The sequence below is a fragment of the Neoarius graeffei genome, chromosome 25 (assembly GCF_027579695.1).
Source record: "Neoarius graeffei isolate fNeoGra1 chromosome 25, fNeoGra1.pri, whole genome shotgun sequence".
Classification (NCBI taxonomy): domain Eukaryota; kingdom Metazoa; phylum Chordata; class Actinopteri; order Siluriformes; family Ariidae; genus Neoarius; species Neoarius graeffei.
The window spans coordinates 47,130,879-47,149,318 of record NC_083593.1 but is presented as its reverse complement, the minus strand read 5'-3'; the positions used below and the strand labels follow the sequence as shown (position 1 = coordinate 47,149,318).

Genomic DNA, 18,440 nt, shown 5'->3' with positions numbered 1-18,440 from the left:
CTGGATGTTCTGAGGACATTTTTTAATAGTCGGAGGTTCCCCCCCCAAAATAAATCTGTCCCTCTGAGTTACATGTCGGTCCTGGGATCGAGATGCTGACCTCTTCTGCTCCTCGGACCTGCCTGAGCCATCCTGGTGCCCTGTGTCTGGTTGGAGTCTCATTGCATCGCTCCTGTGGAGGGCGGCCCCATGTGGACAGTTGGGGGTCGCGCCTGGAGGACGCTCTGGACTCTTGCAGTAGTGCTTTTGTGGCTGGGGACTGCAGTTGACTTGCTGACTTTGGGACTACAGTTGTCGTAAACGGTTTTGCGCTCGGGTTTCCGTCGGTGGAGGGTTATAGCATTAACGAAGCTGACTTTATGTCAGGACTGTTAATGTTATAGTCATGTTGTCTGTTGTTGCCCAAATGAGGATGGGTTCCCTTTTGAGTCTGGTTCCTCTCGAGGTTTCTTCCTCATGTCATCTGAGGGAGTTTTTCCTTGCCACCGTCGCCACAGGCTTGCTCACTGGGGATAGATTAGGGATAAAATTAGCTCGTATTTTAAGTCGTTCAAATTCCGTAAAGCTGCTTTGCGACAATGTTTATTGTTAAAAGCGCTACACAAATAAACTTGACTTGACTATGTTCCCAGCATCCCATGCACTCTAGGTGTTTCCAAGAATCCTAGGCTGTGAGACCACCATACGTAGGTCCTACTGTATGTCCAAAGGTTATTTGTTGCGTCTCATGGTTCTATGTTCTCATGCTTCCTATTTTGCCAACAACAGAGATGGTTTTTCATGGATATTTCAAACCATGACCCATAATACAGCGTGATGAAATCCATGTTGAGTACTCTCCAGTCATGACAGTGTCAAAAACAATCTCCAGATGTGATCCAGGTTTTTGCAAGAACTTAAAAAGATACCTCCGGATTCTTGGGGTTTTGGCGAAGGTGTTGTTTTTAGGATTCCAGGCTTCCTCAGTGAAAATTTCTAGGAATCAAACATATGTTCTCAGAGCACTATTTTTCTCAAACCATACAGTATATTTCCAGAAATGTGTGTTATTAGCAGCTCGTACTCCCGCAGGCCGGATTTGTCATCCGGTCATAAATGAGGTTCAACCTACAAAGTTAATTGACAAAAACAGACAAAGTTCTAGCAGTTAAAAGTTCTGGGTTATAAAGATAAATGGCAAACTGTCATACTAATATACGCACTGAGTGCTAGATGCCTTAATAGTCGAAATTTTATTCCTTCGACATCCACTCCCTGCTGTGCCTCTCATCTGTCTCTTCTATAAAAGTATTGCAGCTGAGGAAAACCAAGCAGAGAGCAGAGTCAGGCGTAATCAAGTTATTTAAGAGTGAATTAACTGACTGTCTTCCTGATTCTGCATGAGAAGGGTTTGGAGGAGAAACAGAATCGAAAAAGATTTGCAGATGTTGGGAATTAAAGTGCCAAGGACTGGAGCAGACTGCTAATGACTCTCCTGTCTAAAGGAACGTAAATAATTCTCAAGGGAAGATCTGGTGAGAGCATTAGAGCCCAGCGCAGAGAGACAGCAGGTCTGCAGGCCGAAGCAAAACGCGTGTCCTTTTACTTTAAACATTTCTGAAAGATAAAATAACTCGAAGCAAAAAGGCTTCATTAAGACGACATGATGAAGATGAAGGGGTGTGGGTTTCAGCGCTGAAATCTCTTTGGTGTGTTTCGAGAAGAAAACAAGCAGAGTTTCAAATCCAAAATGGAACCGGAGATGTGATCTTTTATGCGTTTTATTGAAATTGATGTTCTGGTCCTTGTAAAACTGATTTTAAGTCCATTTTAATAAAAATTCAAACGCTCTTTAGCAGCTTCCACTTAGTTCCAGTTTAGAACCTGAATTTTCTTCAATTACCTTGTACCTTGGCCAGGTCTGCCTGCTCATAATCTCTTAATCGTTGTTTGGCGGAACATAGGATTCCGTGCCATTTAGCTCGATCTAATGCGCAAAGCTTCCCCATGGCAATATCGTAATCCTCTCCGAGATGCAGCTCAAGATCGTTACCCAGAGTCTTCAGGATGTTTAGTCTTGGGCGTCCAATACCTCTAGAGCCATGGGCAGGAACTAGTCTGGTTAACACCAGACCATATCACAAGTGAAATATGGTCTGGAATCCGCCTATTGAATTTCTCGTAGGGGAGGTGTGGTTTACGATTGTCAACGGCCGTTTATTGGACGTTGCGAATGTCTATCATTTGGCGTATACGTAGCCCATGGCCAATCATGGCAGTTGTACCCGGTGACGTAGTTAGAGCGACGAAGAAGACGAAGAAAGACTGTAACGCCAAACGCTGTTCTTTTTTTAAAACAAACTTTCGCTCTAAACTATTCAGAACAGTGTCTAAAGCTTGATTGAAAGTTTGGTTCGTATCGCTCGCCGCCATATTAAATGTGATCCGTAAACAGTCCCAAATAAACTACAAGCTTCCGTTTGTCGAGTAGTACGCGTCACCGTCTTTCCACCCCTCCCCACTCTCTGATTGGCTCCCTAGCTCAGACGAGCCTTTAGACCATAGTTTCCATGCTGTCTTTTCAGATCGGAACGATTGTGCAAAGCAGTATGGGATTTCCCAGGCTAGGCAGGAACCCAATCTAGCAGGAATTTAGGGAGCCTGCCATCTGACATTCGTGCCACATGTCCAAAGTAAAAAAAGACCGCAATCCTTGACTTGCAAGTGGCGTCAAAGCAAAACAGAAACCCGGATGTCGGCCATGTTGGTGGATATACAAACGCGGGGTCAAGCGGCATTCCATACAAAACAGTCACGCGTGCACAACTCTCTTTTTGTTTTTCCACTGCTTTAAGCGTTCTTTTAGCTCTCCCATATCTTTGTCCTGTATGTGGTCGTGGTCACAACAGGGCTCGTGACCGTGGCACGTTCCGTTTTTTTAGAATTCCGTCCGTGATTCGGAAAGAGTGCGAGGAAACGGAGTCTTAGTACGGAGAGGAGACGAGCACGGCTGAACAACATCGGCAGGACTGATCTAACAGAAGGTAAAACCAAAACAGCTCGTGTTTGCAGTGATCACTTTATCTCCGGTGAGATTCAAAATCTCTTTCTCGATAGTATCATGGAAGAATTTTATTTCGTGCTGCTATAATTTTGCTATAAAATGAGCGTTCTCTTGTCGTGGTTCACTCGGTCGTTGTTATAATTTTAACGTGTTAAAATTTCGTGTCTAGGAGCGCCAGCAAAATTATATGATAGAAACAATCCAGCACCCAGTCAGAAAACGGGATGTGTTTCGTCCAAGGTCGGACATGATTCTTCGGCAGCCGAACCAGATAGAACACGATATCTGGGTACTCGACGGTCGGTAGAAGTGTCTTATCTTCAGAAAAGCCTGACTTTTTTTAAATAACATGGGTCAAAACCACACATCTCTATCTTCTCTTTGTATCGAATCTTCGCTCGAGCGTTCAAATCGTGTAATACTGAGAAAATTCAGCATTGTTTACAGACACGCTTTCAGCGGCTGCCGTCCTAGTCGCTTTGTATATCCACCATCATGGCGGATGCTCATGACGTAGCACATTTTGATCAGTCATCTATAGCTTATGCTAATTCCCAGGCTACAGCAACCAGTTTTCCTTCTTAGGTGGTGTTTACATTAGACCGTATCCATCTCGTTTTCGTCGCGGATGCACTGTCCGTTCACATTAAAACGCCGGGAAACGACTCCACAGGCGGAACAACTTGAATCCGCCAGAGCCCACGTATTCAACCCAGTTCGTATCTGATCCGGTGCTGTGTAAACATTGAGATACGAGGAAACGCAGTGCTGAGCTCTAGCTGACGTCGTCATTGGACGACGTCACTGTGACATCCACCTTCCTGATTCGCTGGCGTTGTTCATGCCACGTTGGTCATGTGACGCGACTGCTGAAAAACGGCGCGGACTTCACTTCCTGCTATTGTTTCCGCCTTCTATCACCTTTTTGTTTTTAAAGAGTATAAAAGTATGAATATAATGCTTTGCCATTCTTAATGTTGTTCACGGTAAGATGCAAATACTGCCCATTGTGTAGTTATGATTGTCTTTAGGCTTGCCATCCTTCCACTTGCAAGTGGTGAGTGACTTGCGCATGCCCGATATGCACTGAGATCACACACACAGCGGCTCAGTCCCGAATCACTGCTCGTGCGCTTCACTCGCGCGCTCTGTGAGCTGCGCAGGGCCGGAGTGCGCACCCTCCAGAGGGCACTCGCTGTTCAGGGCGGAGTGATTTGGAGCGCAGCCGCTGAGGAGGAAGCGCTGAGCCGCACTGACACATTTCAACTTACGTGCCGTCTTAGTCATGTGATTAGCGTATCCGTGTATTGGCGTTGCTGTGTGCACGCGAATCGTGTATTGGCGTTGCTGTGTGCACGCGAATCGTTTTAAAAACGTTAATCTGATGATCCGCTGATACGGTCTAATGTAAACACCACCTTATTCTCAAGGTTCGAAATGTGATCCTGGAACCGTACCTTTAGGGTTCTGCACAGACAGTTGTGATGGAAGGCATCCAGTTGCTGTAACAGCTGTTGTTTACATGTCCAGGGGACGCAGCCATAGAGACGTGTTGTAATAACTCCACACTCATATTTTGATCTTGGTAACAAGCGATATCCCTCTGTTCTTCCAGATGTTATTGAGTGTGTTGAAAGCACTCGATGCTAAACCGATCCTGACATTAAAGTTCTTTATCAATGGACCCATTGCTGGAAATCATTTCTTGAACTGATCATAATATAGTGTCCTTAAAAAAAAAACCTAGAGATCTGTGAAGGTCTGAGCTCAGCCTTTTTCTGACTGGGAGATAGAAACTCTGGTAACAGAAAAAATAGCCCAGTCAGAAATACGTCAACACCAGGATTCGAACCGACATTGCAAAATCTATTCCTTTCCTAGACAGCAGTCTAGGCCATGCAGGATTACACTGCAAACTGAGATTATGTAATGTGGCACTTACATAGTCAGTACGCAGTGCATACATGTCAACCTTTGGTCAATCAAACCTGTATAACCAACCTCCAAAATCCGTATTTCCCTTATAAAATCCGTATAAGATGCAAATTAAAATAATTTACCTAAAATTTGAATGATAATTAACAATGACATATCCAAGTTACTTTTTATTCAATATTAATAACAATAAACCTTCAGAATGAATACAAAGCTCCAATGTTTGACAAAAACACATATGGCCCTTTTCCACTACCCTTTTTCAGCTCACTTCAGCCCGACACGGCTCGCGTTTCGACTACCTCAGAGCAGCACGACTCAGCTCGCTTCAGCCCGACTCAGCACCCAAAACTCGCACGGTTTTGGAGTGGGGCTGAAGCGAGCCAAACCGAGCCGAGTGGGGCTAGGGGCGTGAGCAGACACTCCCCTGTGCACTGATTGGTGAGGAGGAGTGTCCTCACATGCCCACACACGCCCCGCGAGCACGCTGGGAACCACCATCTGTAAACACCGTAAACCCGGAAGAAGAAGAATTACGAATTACGAGAATTTCTGAAGCCTTATGCGCCTCGCCTCATCTATACGCTCTTGCCAGTATCTGCTGGCGTTGTCGGTGACAACAAGCCACAGCACCAAGACCAGCAACACTAACGACTCCATGTCCTCCATGTTTATTGTTTACTATCCGGGTCGTGAGACTACCGCTTAAAAGGTCACTGATGTCACTGTTTGCGCCGCCTAACGACATCACGTGACGTCCACCCACTTTCGCTAACTCTACCCAATGTGTCCACCCACTTCCAGCCAGCACGGTTCAGCGCGGTTGTAGTCTAAATGCAACCCCAACAGCCCCACTCAGCTCGACTCAGCCCAACTCAGCACCGCACGGCTCAGCCGCGTTGGTAGTGGAAAAGCGGCAAAAGTGTCACTCTAATGTTCTGAATTGTACTCCATGACAGCTTTTTTAGCAGTCTGCACCAATACCTCACGAGGCTGCATGTCACAGCAAGTGTCTGTGTTGATCTTGCCGGAGTGCCCATTCAGAATCTTTTCAGTCGCTAGTGAAAGTCGCTCAGGTGGAAATACGCTTTTCAAACAAAATGTTACTTCCCGGTTGGCGGGATTCTCGCAATGCGGTGTGCGCATGATCAAAAGTGGAACGAAGTCTCGCTACCACAAGATAACCCACGATTTCATAAGACTCTTTACTGGCTGTCTGTGGTGTACAGTATGTTTGTAAATGTTATGCGCTCTTTTATCACCGTGGGAATTGATTATAGCTCTAAATAAATATTGAAGTTTTTTTTAAAGAATCCGTATAACTTTACTTGTACACCCGTATACTACGTTTATTGAATCAAATCCGTATAAAATACGGACATTCTGTATAGGTTGACATGTATGGCAGTGGCGCCACACCGCGACTGTGGGATCGCTACCTAAGGCTGGCACGCCGATTACATTCTTAAACATGCGCATGCAGACAGGTGCCTCTTCAGCCAAAGGCTGAGCCAAAAAAAAAAAAACACTCAGGCTGATATGATGAAATGCACAAGTGTGACCTCTTCTTGTAAATAATTATATTTTATAAATCATTTTTATACAGTATAAGACTTTCTGTAATTAAACAACCCAAACAGAGGCCAATCTCAAAATATTTATTTTACAAGATGACTTTTCATCCAGTAGTCTGGCGATTACTGCATATTAAATTGCAGATTACTCATTTTTCATCTTTTCAGGATTTGAATTTTGTTAAGTAATACACGCGAATTTAAAATAAAGATGAGCTCTAAGTTTCTTATTTTTTTCCTCTCAGGGTTGCTGTATGAACTTCACCAGGGTGAAATCGTACCCTCCTCCTCGTTATCCTCACAATAATACCAACAAGAACAAAGCCGATACAGGGCACATCTACAGTTTGCCCCTCAATTCCACCCCACCTGCCCCAAAATGCAAACTGCCTCCCACCCCAAACTGCATTTACTCCGCCCACTCTTCATACCCCGACCACTTTTCCGACACCTCTTACCCTTCTTACTCCCCGACCTCCTCTCTTCCTCCTCTCCCCTCCACTCCACCCCCTTCTGCCACCACTCCGCCTCCATACTCTCCTCCTCCGACTAGATCCCCACCCTCCCTACAGGCCCCACCCCCTTCTCCTCCTCCAAGTTTTCAGACTTCGACTTCTTCTCTGGCTCCGCCTCCTTACTCGGCTGCTCGAGCTCCTCCTCCATCCCGCCCACCACCACGGCCCTCTATGTAAAGGGAGGGGCTACTGAGCCGAGATGGAAATTGCAACCTGCGCTTCTTTCCTGTTTCAAAAGGGTCCACATGAACAGCCTGACGTCATCACATGAGTGGAGCTTAGAAACAACTTCATCCACCATTTTAAAAAGGAAACCACAGCAATGCATTCCGGGTATGCCGTGCTCCCGACGATGACAGGCCTATAACTTGATCTGGTAATTAAACAGGAATGAAGCAGAGTGTAAACGGGAAGATTTTCATGAGAAGCATCATGAGGTGTTTCACTCGCTTCCAGTCTTGATCTGATCCCCTTCTGTATGATCATAATGTCTTGAAGTGTGGAATGGAGAGTGGACTGGAAAAAGGAAATGTGGAATATTCCTAATTAAGCACATTGATGGAATGTTGGGAAATTTGGATTCTTACTGCCAGATAATGAAGTCATGGTGTTACAGCAGCTTCGCTTAAACTCATGCGCACGCATTACAGTCCTGTCTTTCTTGCATTTTCCTCTCCACTCTTCCATCCCTTTTCTTTTGTGTTATTTTCCATCATTCACACTTTTTTCCTCCATTCTTCCAGCTCAGCCATGTTTCTCTCCATTCTTCCTCCCTGCATTATTATTATTACCACCTTTCCCTTTAATCTTGTCTTTTTTCTCTATTTTTCCCCCCTTACTTTCTTCCATTCAATCATTCCTCCAGTTTTGCTTCCCTTTCCTTCTCCTTCATCCCTGCATGCTCACATGAAGAGCACCAGCAATCCTCTATATCCTTGTGCACTTGTGAAATCACAGACTCAGCTTTCTATTTTCAAATCAGTAAACGTTTGCACAAATCTTTGTTTTAAAGTAATAAAGATGAGAGAGAGAGAGAGAGAGAGAGAGAGAGAGAGAGAGAGAACGATGTAAAGATGAAACGAGGTGTTGGGTATTAATTCTGTATAAAATGGAGACTTTAAATGTATATACACACTCACGCACACATCAATATCGTCTTTTGGACAGAAACGCAAGAAACGTTGGCAAATTTTGCTTGTAGTTATTGATAAACGTAATATAATCATTACTGAATCATTTCTGATATTTGAGTGGTCAGGTGAGAAATTGGAGCGATAGCGAGCATACGGTCAAAAAGGGCTATTTCAGTTTGTCTCAGTAATTTCTTTATTTTATTTTGAGAACTTTCTTTTTGTATTTCCTGGATGTAAACTTTATCTTGCTTGTGAAGATACAATCGTAACTCTTTCTACGTGAAGATATTTTTTGGGCATTAATGTAACACAGAGCATGTTTTGTACATTCTAACTTAACCTGATCACACAGTTCACCATGTAACTGCACACAGCAAGTACAATTTCTTAATAAAGGTTTTTTAAATAAGCCAGCCTGTACGTTTATCCTTTTTTACATTTATGCATAGAGAGATAGACAAGGTTAACAGAAGTGAATACACACACACACACACACACACACACACCTGGACATACAAATCTGTGATTATCAATTTCTGTCCCTTCTGTATGGCGTTTATTAACCGCCACTCGCTGCGTTTATTCCATTACATGTAAAAAGAAAGACGAGACGAAGTGACCTCCTCTCGAGCCTGGGCTGACACAGCAGCTTTCACTCTGAGACACTTAAACCGTAAGTGACGTGAGAGTAGAAATGGAAAATTTCTGAAAGCCAGCAGACGCTGACACGGCCAATAAACACTGCTGGAGAAGCAGAACTGAAGCCAAAACTACCTCTTCATACACTTTCACTCACAGAAGAGGTCTGAAATTCCTCTCCATCCTTTAACAGTACAGCAGTGATCATATTTATAAATATGAAGTTTAAGTGTGCATTTACTGAGCTCTTCATCTGACCAACTGATAAATCTGAAGGTAAAAAAATATACCAGGATCTATAGCAAACAAAAATATAATAACAACAACAACCACCTCCTTAATCACAGCTGAGGCATAATAAAGTCAGTGATATTACTGCATCCATGTAGTTTAGTAGTTTGGAGAATACATTTTTAATTTTAGTGTTTCCATTTTCATTTCAAGAATGTTTTTTTACAAAGCGCATATTAATCAGACATCAATACTAAAGTACCGAATGCAAATGTAATTACACTTGAGATTTCATTTTTTTTATCAGCCTGTTTATATATACGTATATAAATGCAACAGTGAAACGTAACCTTACGAATCGTAAATCTGTAACCACTTCATTGAGAGTATAATCCTTATATTACAGCAACAAATCGTACAGCTTTGCAGAATAAACGGCTCCAGACAGCTGATGGGCAGGGCCAGAGGAATGGCTCCAGGGAGCTAAGGGGTGGGGCCAGGGGAATGGGTCCAGAGAGCTGAGGGGTGAGGCTGAGGGAATGGCTCCAGGGAGATGAGGGGTGGAGCCAAGAAAATGGGTCCATGGGAATGGCTCCAGAGAGCTGAGGGGTGGGGCCAGGGGAATGGGTCCAGAGAGCTGAGGGGTGAGGCCGAGGGAATGGCTCCAGGGGGATGAGGGGTGGAGCCAAGAAAATGGGTCCATGGGAATGGCTCCAGAGAGCTGAGGGGTGGGGCCAGGGGAATGGGTCCAGAGAGCTGAGGGGTGAGGCCGAGGGAATGGCTCCAGGGAGATGAGGGGTGGAGCCAAGAAAATGGGTCCATGGGAATGGCTCCAGAGAGCTGAGGGGTGGGGCCAGGGGAATGCCTCCAGGGAGATGAGGGGTGGAGCCAAGGAAATAGGTCCATGGGAATGGCTCCAGGGAGCTGAGGGGTGGGGCTAAGGGAATGGCTCCAGAGAGCTGAGGGGTAGGGCCAGGGAAATTGATCCATGGAAATGGCTCCAGGGAGCTGAGGGTGGGGCCAGGGGAATGGCTCCAGGGAGATGAGGAGTGGAGCCAAGGAAATGGGCCCATGGGAATGGCTCTAGGGAGCTGAGGGGTGGGGCTAAGGGAATGGCTCCAGAGAGCTGAGGGGTAGGGCCAGGGAAATTGATCCATGGGAATGGCTCCAGGGAGCTGAGGGTGGGGCCAGGGGAATGGCTCCAGGGAGATGAGGGGTGGAGCCAAGGAAATAGGTCCATGGGAATGGCTCCAGGGAGCTGAGGGGTGGGGCCAGGGAAATTGATCCATGGGAATGGCTCCAGGGAGCTGAGGGTGGGGCCGGGGGAATGGCTCCAGGGAGATGAGGGGTGGAGCCAAGGAAATGGGCCCATGGGAATGGCTCTAGGGAGCTGAGGAGTGAGGCTGGGGGAATGCTCCAGGGAGATGAGGGGCGGAGCCAAGAAAATGGGTCCATGGGAATGGCTCCAGAGAGCTGAGGGGTGGGGCCGGGGGAATGGCTTCAGAGAGCTGAGGGGTGGGGCCAAGGAAATGGATCCAGGGGAATTTCTCTCAGGGGCTGATGGGCGGGGCCAGGGGATTGGCTCCAGAGAGCTGAGGCCGCGGGAATGGCTCCAGGCAGACGAGGGGTGGAGCCAAGGAAATGGGTCCATGGGAATGGCTCCAGGGAGCTGAGGGGTGGGGCCAAGGAAATGGATCCAGGGGAATTTCTCTCGGGGGCTGAGGGGCGGGGCCAGGGATTGGCTCCAGGGAGCTGGATTTGCAATCATAAATGAAGATTCCTGTTTTCTCGCATTCAAGTATGATCACAGACAGCATGTGAATAAAGATGTGAATAAAAATACAATGCGGTTTTACACTTCACATTCTAATTTGAAATTTAAAAAGGTTGATCTGCTTCCTTCACATTCTCATTCGTTTGTGTGTTGAGTACTGTATATATCTAAATACTGCTGTGGTTATATTGATAGCAATAATTTAGCAACGTCAACAGATAGAAAATAGAATATACTTGAGGTCTAAAAATGCATTAATACTTGCATACCTTTAGATCTGGAGGCTTATATGAGAAGTACAGAGGAAATAAAGTGCTGCAGAGAGGAAGCAGGTAATCGAGGCTTCCTACAGTCCTATACCGGAACATCACTGGGATAACGCTGTGCCGGAAACGTGAACCTGGTAATAAATCACTCCCACATCGTTCCCTTTAACATCAATTTACACCAAACATGACATTTCTGATGAAATTTTAAACAAAACGTGTGCATGGAGCTCCCAGTCCAGTGCTGAAGATGATGTCACTACTGATGTCAGAGAGCTTTTTTAGAAACTCTAAAATCGGACTTGTTGATATGACTTTACAATGCGTCTGTTTGAACATGTGGCGTACTGCGAACTCACTTGGCTTTGGAAATTTGCCAAGAATCTGGATAGAAACACACTGTGTGCATGTGTGTGTGTAGGACGTTAAGGTTTCTCCTGATGACACCTGGGCCGAACTGATGTTCTGACGTCTAAAGTCCAGGAATAAAGTGGCCCAACAGAGACGGAGCCAACCGCAGCCTGCTGTCCCACGCTGGACACAACACGGTGCGCTGTGATCGGCTGCTGTCCAACACTGGACAAGACGCGGTGCCCCGTCACTGGTTGTTGTTTGACACTCGACAAGACTTGATGTGCTGCGATTGGCTGCTGTCTGACATTTGACGCATCATGAGGCACTTTGACTGGTTGCTGCCTGACGGAGGAGACAGCATGGTGCCCCGTGATTGGATACAGGCCGACCCGATGCGCTGCGATTGGCTGCTGCAGCACTGAAACATTTCTCCGAGGCCCAAACGGAGCCTGGAGGAAAACGTCTTGCTGCTTCGAAGGGAAAGGAGCGAGGGAGAAAACGTCCATGGAGGAGACGCTAATGAAAGCTTCCTCCTTCTCCTCTTCTTGTTCCTGAGCTCCAGGTACATAACCGTTCATGCTGACTGGCTCACCTGGACACAGCACAAGAAAAGATCAGGCAATAAATGAGTTGATTAGTCAAGTGTAATATTCATTTGTGTAACGTGCTTATTCTGGTTTATTTATTTTGAACATATGAAAACATATTGCCCTGCATTTACAGGTCAAAATAAAATACAGAATAAAATGCACAGCCCATACAGAAAGTGCATTACGTAACTTCAGGTGGATGAATGGAGTCCTGAACTAGCAGATATGCATCACACACTGACTGAAGCTGGACAGAAAATAGAAGGGTAACTATTCTGAGAGTGAGAGATGTGCGTGAAAAAAGACAGATGATGGGGGACAAGGTCAATTGTGAGCTACTGCTCGCTTACGTATCCCCCCCCACGCTCTCGCTTATATCAGAATGCGAGCAATCGAAGGAATAGGACACTTATTATGAATGTTGACTTCAACAAATAATGAACCCTGAAACAAGTAAGTAAAGAGCAGAGTCTCTCTCCAGAGATTTCAAACAGCATCCTGGTAAACTGTCATTTTGAAAGAGCATTTTGCTTCTTGAAATAGCGTCCAAATCCACGCTGTGTGTGTTTCGTAAATTATGTCGGTAAACAGGAAGTTGATGTGGGACAGACCTGAAAATGGTAAATACGGTACAGAACCCCAAGCTGAAGGTCGGTATCAAATATCAAGCAGTTATGATTTGTAGTCGCTGAGAAAAGTGTTACGAAAATGTCGTAAAATCCACGCTATATGTTTTGCAAATACATTCAGTCGGTAAACAGGAAGTCGATGTGCGACAGACCTGAAAATGGTAAACACGGTACGGAACCCCAAGCTGAAATTTGGTACCAAGTGGCTATGATTTGTGATTGCTGAGGAAAAGGGTGTTTCAGACGGACGGAGATACGGACCAGTATTTAAAAAAAAAAAAAACCCTGTTAAGAGATCAGGAATCCAAATCCCAAAGAAATACGAACCAATCATGAACGTCAGCTTAAAACCAATTACGACACGTGCCGTACTTTTCTTGACACTCCACAAGCTTTAAAAATACTGTACGGTATGTGGTCACGGCTCCTTGAAAAGCATTCATTCAGAGGTGATGAGCTCAAATCACAAATGATACCATCTGTGGCTGGGAGCCCAAGAGAACCAGTGCTCTCAAAGAAGGAGGCGTGGCATGCTCTCTCTCTCTCTCTCCCCTGTCAATCACAAGCGTCACTAGCCAATCATGGGTGTCCGTGAGCTCATGCATACAGAGATGGGGAGATAGAGTGTTCCTCTGAGTGTGTTGCGCCACCCCCGAGTTCAAAAAGGTGTGGTCGGCTGGTACAGAGGGACAACCTTCAACCTCCCTGGCTGATAGTGGAGAGCTGTGTGGTGGGCGGGAACTGGCCAAAACCAAAGTCATGAGAAAAAGGTGGTGACTTCTACGGTATCAGAGTCAGCATACGTTATTCCTGACCTGAAGAAAATCGGCCAACGGTAATCACCATTTCATAATTTCCAGGATTCTTAACACACTTTACCATCACACACAAAATTCTAAAGACGATATTACATCAGGACTCGAACAAGAACCAGAGCTCAGCTTATTATAATCCCATTTTAAACATTTTCAACCAAATGAAAATACAAATCTACACCGCTAAGGACGGATGTTGGTTTTGAAACCTACAAATTCTTTCTTTTTTTTTTTTTTTAAGATATTTTTGGGGGCTTTTTCACCTTTATGGAGCACTTGCATGTGACGTCACAGCCGATCCAGATTGTGACAGACGCCATCTTGTCGGTCAAACGCCATATTTCCGCCTTCTACTTCTACCTTTTCTTCTGGAAAACCCTACTATATACAATTCTACTACAACGGCTGCGGCTACAAGCTCTCCCTACCTGTGCACGTTTTTTATGTTTTTTGTGTGTATTTTTGCGTGTTGTTCGTCTGTACCGGACTTCAATATCCACTACAACCATATGGACTTACTGGACATTGGTTTCCAGCAGAAAATGACGGTTTCTAGCGATTTCCATCGCATGCACAACATTCCGGATGAGATAGTGAGACCAGTGGGGTCTCCGTGGATTGTTATCGGAAGCAAAGCGAAGGAGGCGGCGTCGGGAGCGGAAGCAAAAGCGAGGCTGCAGAGCCGGCCTGTTGACTAAGCTCAGAAAACAGCCACTCAAATCTCCACTGCTAAGCCTCTACCTCTCCAACGCCAGATCCATGGTAAACAAGACGGACGATTTGGAATTACAGCTGGAATGACCTTATTCTATTCTATAATCGGCTGGTCAGTGCTATACTCAATACTTAAGTGACTTACCCGTCCAATGAGGATTGTTATTTTCTTGTTTACAAGATGCCACATCTGAGTCGCTGACAAATCCTGAATTTCTGTAAAGATAACTGTCCAGAGATTTATAAGCACGCAGTGCTTCACCACTGAACAGCGAGGGAAAGTTAATGAGGTAATATACACGTCCGGGTATTCCACCTCTGGCAGTTCAACATCCACTGACACGGTCGTGAAAACTCCGTCCGGTAAGCCATAAGGGTCACTAATCTGTAGATCGTTTATTTTAGACATATATCTAGTTATCTGTTCATTAGAAAAATGAGCCGTGTAGTCCGTCGGTTGAAATTGATCCATTCTGTACACGAGTGCAGCAGTATTCAGCTGTGTTTTTTACCGATAAGATGGCGGCTGTGTACTTTCCGGTCATGTGACTGCAAGATCTCTATTGGATAGGACAGTGTAGAGACAGGAAATGAGCGGGAGAGAGAGAGAGAGACGGGGAGGGATCGGGAAATGACCTCGGGTCGTAATCGAACCCGGGTCCCCGGATTTATGGTATGGCGCCTTATCCACCTGAGCCACGACGCCCCCACAAATTATTTCTAAATTAAATAAGAAATGAGTTGATGTGGCAGTTTTACACCAAAATGTCATTAGACGAATAAAACAAAAGCCTTTATTTTACCTTATTTCTTGAAGTGCACATTTATGCCCTTATATTTAAAGGAAAACTGAAGGCAAATTTTGTATTATTAAAATTCTATTTCTCATTTTATTAAATATCGGAATGCGTTTTTGATCACAATTTTGTCACTGCTAGAGCAAGTTATGAGTGTTTGAAATATGCTCTGTAATATATCAGTCCATATGTCAAAGCAATGACCGTAAACGAGATTCGTTGAGACCTGTGCCAGACATCGTAGGACGGAAGTAAAACGTACAGCGGAAATCTAAGCGACTGACATCTGCCAACGCTGTCAAAAGACACGCGCGCCCTCTTTCGAATGCTGATGTAATCAAGCCGGAAGGAAGTATTGTTTGTTTTGACAGCAATCAGGAAAGTTTGAAAAAAGTCGGCAGTAATCGTCATTTAAACTCGTTTTTGTGCAATATTTCGTTTGGAAAACAGTTTTCAAAATGGCGGCACTGACACCTGGCTGACACTTCACGTTTCGAAGTCTCGCACAAGTCTCGTGAAGATCGCGCGGATAAGCGACGCCTGCCGTGGACCAAACGAACTAAATTCAACATGGCTAAAAACCGAATAGGCCGATAAGTATAATATTTAATTGCAGTTAGTTGCCAATACGAGTCACGATATAAAGTTACTAAAAGCGAAAACGTAATTGAAAAACACGTTAATTAAGAAATAAAGCAAGTTTCAAAATGACTTCAGTTCTCCTTTAATGATTTAGTAACAATTCCCGGTCATGTGCTCAACTCAGACTTTCCACCGAGATGTTCATTTGTTTCTTCAAAGAATGTACAGCAAGTTAAATTTAATGTCACAAAAACAATTTATTTAAAAACGGAGGAGGGGGAAAAAAGGTACTGTGAATTGTAAATCAGGGTGAAATAAATCTTACCTGGAGCAGACGAGGCCGAGGCTGTTACCCAGAGCAAGATTGCACAAGAGCAATTTTCAGGTCACTAAAATGTCATTTGTGAGATTGTTCGAAAGGATTTCTTGTCTGCAATGTAAGCAAGTATGTGCTGCTAGAATATAAAATAAAACTCCCTTCTATCCTCTCGTTCTGATACTTTATTCATTTCTATACTAAGGACTTGTACAGCACATGCTCTACAAACTGATTTTTTTTTTTTTTCTGAAGTGTGTTCTTGTTAATAAGGTGACGCTTTCTTCGAAGAGATGATGATGATTTCGCATTTATGCAAAGAGTCTCCAGTCTCGGCGCCTTTGTAACAGCCGGAGGTAAAGCTGTCGCTTTCCGTTTTCTTCAGAAGCGAGGACGTGGTGCTTTGTGGTTTCTTGGTAACAAGACAAGCTGCACTGTTTGTTTTATGAACTTCGATAAAGAGAGTAAAAAGAGGTGCTAGTGAAGGAATGATTATTTACATCTAATATAAATTAAGTGATCAGAAGAACTAAGCTGTTTCAAGGACAATACGAATGGATAAAAAAGTACTTTTCATTCTTGAATAAATGAGGAATAATTACAGGAAAAGGTACCATGAGCTTCACTTTATACAGCGGGTTGAATCCGACATCACATCTGGCTCAAGGTATGAAGTGGTGGTCAGCTAAGTTCACTATCACTGGGGCGCCTTGCTCGTCGTTAAAATGCCCTACGTCTGCGCTGTTTTGTGCTGCTTGAATCAAACAAACCGTGAAAGTGGTAAAAGTTTCTTCAGGGCTCCCTGAGAAGTGAAAAAGGGTGAAAGAGCAAAGGATTTGACCAAAAGACGACAAGAAGGGTGGCTCTTTAAAGGAGATACGCAGAATCATGGCCTCACTTTTTGTTTATAAATGCCTTGAGACCTCAGGAATAGTTTTAAGCGTTAACAATAAATCTAATATAATAATTTTTACTATTAACCTCCTAAGGCCCAAGCTGTTTTTTTACATGCATTTTTTATTTCTTTTTGCTATTTGGGCTTATTAGAACCTGATTAGAATAAAAACTAAGCATCATCTTTGATAAGATGTACTTTTAGAGAAAAAGTATGTCCACATATGTGGATTCTTGTTCCGAATTTCTAAAAAGTGCTGTCCACGCATGTGACCGCTAAGCCCTAGGAGGTTAAAATTATTCATATAGGTAACGGCCTGAGTGAATGACCTTGACATCTGTGACATCGCTGCAGGAAGTCTATCGGTCTCATCACCATTTCCGCTATACTAAAACACAGAGCTGACTGCAACTCTGATCCTCCATTTTGAGCTAATTTATCGCCATGCCACGTAGATGTGTTGCTGGCGGGTGCAGCAACACGACAGAAGGTGGATTTACGTTGCATTCATGGCCCAAGAATGTTCAAACGCGTTTTGCGAGAAGTTTACGGGCACGTCGGGTGCCTACGAAGTGGTCTCTCCTCTGCTCTGCACATTTTACTGAAGACTTGTACGAGACCTCTGATCTGTTGAGGAGCGTTGGCTATAAGCCCGTACTGAAAGAGGGTGCAGTACCAACAATTAAAGGAAAAGAAAACTACAAGAGGGCGGCACGGTGGTGTAGTGGTTAGTGCTGTCGCCTCACAGCAAGAAGGTCCGGGTTCGAGCCCCGTGGCCGGCGAGGGCCTTTCTGTGCGGAGTTTGCATGTTCTCCCCGTGTCCGCGTGGGTTTCCTCCGGGTGCTCCGGTTTCCCCCAAAGACATGCAGGTTAGGTTAACTGGTGACTCTAAATTGACCGTAGGTGTGAATGTGAGTGTGAATGGTTGTCTATGTTTCAGCCCTGTGATGACCTGGCGACTTGTCCAGGGTGTACCCTGCCTCTCGCCCGTAGTCAGCTGGGATAGGCTCCAGCTTGCCTGCGACCCTGTAGAACAGGATAAAGCGGCTAGAGATAATGAATGAAAACTACAAGAAAAGGAAACTAAGTTCAGTTACACCAGTTCTCCCGGAGTGTGAGCTGAGGGTTGGTGCTAAAACCCGGGACGGAACGGAATGGGATGTGACATATTATTGCTCAGGCAGTGACCTCCCTGCAGTTGTTGCTAAAACCGGTGACGTCCCGTCCTGGGTTTTAGTAATTGCCTGAGCCGAGCAGTAATGGCGGAGTACTCAGTATGGAGAAAATGGAGAATGAGTGAACCAGCTGTCTGATTTCTCCGCTGGATATGCTCGCCTCAGCAGCAATATCTCGCCTTTGCGTGGAAGAAGCGAATGAACTATTGAAAGTCAGATTGTTTCAAAACAAATCGGCCACAAGATCGGCCTTCAAGAAGCGAGAACACAGACGGGTAAGCTCCAACTCTCATTTGGATACAAAACAACAAAAACAACGCGTTGTTTACCTGCATTTAGATTAATACATGTAACTTGTATTGTGTGTTTAAGTTACCGGTACGAGATTATTTAATTTGCTTCAGAATGTGATTGTCTCAGTTCATCTGATTATTTAATTAGCCTTTTACGTTTTATCAGTGAA

General features: G+C 44.7%; 2 protein-coding genes across 4 annotated transcripts in view; one reads left to right on the top strand and one right to left on the bottom strand.

Annotated features, from left to right (window-relative positions):
- Window positions 1-8,589, top strand: part of antxr1b (ANTXR cell adhesion molecule 1b) — a 76,441-nt gene extending 67,852 nt beyond the window's left edge. For both annotated transcript variants that reach the window (XM_060908330.1, XM_060908329.1), the window contains one exon: window positions 6,798-8,589. In XM_060908330.1, the coding sequence (XP_060764313.1) occupies window positions 6,798-7,244 (447 nt within the window). In that variant the 3' untranslated portion in view covers window positions 7,245-8,589. The remainder of the gene's footprint in view (window positions 1-6,797) is intronic.
- A 1,087-nt stretch (window positions 8,590-9,676) lies between these two features.
- Window positions 9,677-18,440, bottom strand: part of aak1b (AP2 associated kinase 1b) — an 82,997-nt gene continuing 74,233 nt past the window's right edge. For both annotated transcript variants that reach the window (XM_060908327.1, XM_060908328.1), the window contains exon 21: window positions 9,677-12,056. In XM_060908327.1, coding sequence (XP_060764310.1) covers window positions 11,536-12,056 — 521 coding nt within the window. In that variant the 3' untranslated portion in view covers window positions 9,677-11,535. The remainder of the gene's footprint in view (window positions 12,057-18,440) is intronic.